The sequence below is a fragment of the Acanthisitta chloris genome, unplaced genomic scaffold (assembly GCF_000695815.1).
Source record: "Acanthisitta chloris isolate BGI_N310 unplaced genomic scaffold, ASM69581v1 scaffold58, whole genome shotgun sequence".
Classification (NCBI taxonomy): domain Eukaryota; kingdom Metazoa; phylum Chordata; class Aves; order Passeriformes; family Acanthisittidae; genus Acanthisitta; species Acanthisitta chloris.
Genome location: NW_008688431.1, coordinates 1 through 3,316, shown reverse-complemented (window position 1 = coordinate 3,316; position 3,316 = coordinate 1). Strand labels below are relative to the sequence as shown.

The 3,316-nt window shown below is 48.2% G+C and overlaps 1 protein-coding gene across 1 annotated transcript in view; it reads right to left on the bottom strand.

The window, feature by feature from the left end:
* LOC103808221 (GDH/6PGL endoplasmic bifunctional protein-like) overlaps positions 1-380 on the bottom strand; it is a 6,150-nt gene extending 5,770 nt beyond the window's left edge. The window contains 1 exon segment of the mRNA XM_009080989.1: positions 1-380. Within this exon segment, the coding sequence (XP_009079237.1) occupies positions 1-380 (380 nt within the window).
* Positions 381-3,316: the final 2,936 nt, after the last annotated feature.

Sequence of the window (3,316 nt, the reverse complement as noted above, 5' to 3'; positions counted from 1 at the left end):
AGAGTCTCAATCTCTCTGTTCAGTGTGGTGTAGTTCTCAGCAGTCTTTAGCTGGTGGTATTGGCTCAGCTTCAGGAATTGGTCCTTGAGCACAGCACATCTGTTGGGAGCTTCATCTGAGGGACAGGTCAGCTTCTTCAGCACATCAAACATCAGCCTCTGTCCTGGCTCCAGAGCTGTCAGTGCAGCCCCATGGAATGTGAAGCTGTGGCCATTGTTCACTTGGTCTATGTAGAGTTGGAATAGACCTTGCCACAAATACTTCTTGGCCAAATCACCTGTGGCTCCCAGCAAGACCACGGAGATGTGGCCCTGGGATGCTGCAGCCACTGATGGCAGAATTCCCACGAACCACACTGCACACAGGACCCTTCCCAGCATCTTGAGAGAGAAGAGGCAGACCCAGGAACACTAGAAGACAGGAATAAAAAGGAAAATCTGTCAATCCATGTTATAACACTGCAAAACACAACACAAGGCACCTGCTTTTCCATGGCTGAAGAGCCAGGGACTTCTGCCTGGATGCTCCACCCAACTATCTCTCTTCCCCTCAATGATATGAATCATGGTATAAATTGAAAGATGGAAATTTAGATTAGATAATAGGAAGAAGTTTTTTCCTGTGAGGGTGGTGAGACACTGGCACAGTGGCCCAGGGAGGCTGTGGCTGCCCCAACCCTGGCAATGTTCATTCCAGGTTGGCTAAAGCCTTGAGAATCTGCTCTGGTGGGAGGTGTCCCTGCCCAGGGCAGGGGGTTGGGACTAGATGATCTCTAAGCTCCATTCCAACCCCTTAACATACTATGAAGCTATGGCAGTTATTTGGATTCTTGAAAAGACTGAAGTTTCCTTATGCACACCAATAAGTGGAATACAGCATGTGCCTAAGGCCTTTGGGTAGCATGTGCATTGTCCCCACAGCTGAGTTAATGAGGAGGTGTCAGTGCCTTTAGACTGTGAAATTCAAGTCCATTTGAATCCAAATTTCAGAGCTGGCTACAAAGGAGCACACATGCCTGCATGTTAAGTCCTGCTTTCAGCAACCTCCTGTTTGGGACTTTGCTCAAATGGTATTATGCTGTCTTGGCATAGCTTCATGTCAATATTGTCAGAGCAGCACAAACACGACCACTGGCAGTCCCAGTACACAAACTAAATGATAACAGGGAACTCATGAATATGTCTCCCTATCTACAGCTTGAACTCATCTCTATAGATCTTGTGTTTCCTTCTCCAGCAGACTCACCTGAGTAACACAGGAGCTTTAGAGACCACAGTGGAAAAAGTAGCTGGAAACTTGTCTTCTTCACAGCTTCTCCCCAGAGCAGATCTTTCTTCTCCAGTGACCTGGCGTACTCCAGAGTCTCTGATCACTGGTGGGGTGAGCAAGCAAGATAAGGCAGGTTGTTCCCTTTCTGGTAAATGGGAGGAAAGACTCAATTACAACAGAGAAAAAACAAACGTGCCTGAGCCAAAAATGTCCCAGCACATCCCAGCACGTCCCAGCTCTCAGCCCATGCACACAGGCTGTGCTAAATCTTTTGGCTGCTGTTGGTGAGCAGGTTAAACACAGGCATATGTGGTAATTCCTGCTCCCAGAGTGTCTTCCTGACTAATTCCTTGGCTTTGCACCTGAGATCGTATGGATGCTGAAGGTGTCCAAGTGAGATCCCAGTAGGACTCCATGCCCCACTCCAACCCTCAGAAGGAACAGTCCCAAGACTACAACCACGATGCAGTGAAAAGAGAGCACCTTAGTGAGCCCCCCCAGGACAGCAGGACAACTCTGGTGTGATTCTGCTGTTCCTCCTGGGCACCCTAGCTTCCCTTTCAAAGCTCAGCTTGCATACAGCATCCTTGCCTTTTTCTTCCCTGTTTTCTGCATGGAAATCACATAGCAGCTGAGTATCACTTAGCTGACAACTGCAGCCCACTCTGCTCTGCCACTGTGCAAGGAGAAAGCCTCAACACTCCCCACAGGCAAATCCCTCCCCCAAGACAGTCCAGTACCCATCACTCTTCACTGGAGAGCCACAACAAGGTATACTGTGGTCTGTAAATCTAACTCATATCATCTCTCCCCAGCCTTCTGTTGTGGTTGCCTCCCCTCCCTCCCTCCCTTCTTCCTGTGCTCTTTAAGCTCCACATACTCACTGAAGGAATCCAGCAAACAGAAGTGTGGCTCCTAAGGCTTTGCCTGCCATATAATGATTTGCTTTTCCTTCCCCTGCTATGGGGTTAGAATGCAGGTGACAAAGTTTCTCAGTGCAATGAAGTAGTATTTACCCTTGCTTGAGCAACCTTTGTTCCAGGAACCAGAGGCATTTGACACACTGCCCATTGCACCTTGGCAGGCTGCAGCCCCTGGGATGCTGCACCAGACCACAGCCAAAGAGCAGGGAAGGGTTTGGGTGGGTCATGCTTTCCCATGTGCTCAAGGAAGGGAGTGAATTAGCACAGCAGCTTCCTGGCAGATTTGGCTAGTCACATGTACTTCCAGGCCTCTGAAAGCCACTTTCACTATTGCAAAATACTGAGCTACACTGCCCAGAATGAGCACAGTAAATCCAGCAATGTTGGTTTATTGCTTTCATATCAGCAAATCAGCACTGCTCACACTAAAAAATTATACTCAGAAGATCCCTCAGCCAGCCAGAACAAGGTTACTCAGCCAGGCTTCAGGAAAAGACTCCTGGGCCTGATCCCTATAAAACCTGCAAGAGCTTAACCCAACAAGTTAGGCTGCACACTCCCTTGCACAGTCACTGGAGCTGCAGTTTGACAGGAGCTCATTTCAGGGGGGAAATTAAAATGGTATTTTTTGCATCCCCACTGAAAAACAATTAGCAGATGCACAGCCCAAATTGCTGGATGTCAATAATCCTTGAGGGTCCCTCCCAACTCAGGCCATTCTATGATTCTATGATAAATGCAGCATGGCCTGGGGCTCCTAAAATGCTATAAACAGGTAATACATGAAGGAAGATTCTTTGAGAATCAGGAAAAAACATACTGGTCTTCTGTATATGCAAACATTAGAGCAAGAATGACCTCACCATCAGCTCCTGGAAAGGTCAGAGGTTTAATGTGGAGACTCACATTAAAGCAAGCTGAGAGATGCATGAATCAGTTTGCTCCTTTTGCTGAACCATCCAGCACAGCACTGCCACAGCCTCACCCCAAGCACTCTGGCCCTTGCTCAGGGTCTGTTTCCAAAGCCCTGGAAAAGCAGGAGAGGGTTATTGTGAGACAATGACCACATGGAGATGGAAACCGAGGGATGAAATCACCTGTGACAGGTGTCACAGTCACTCTGA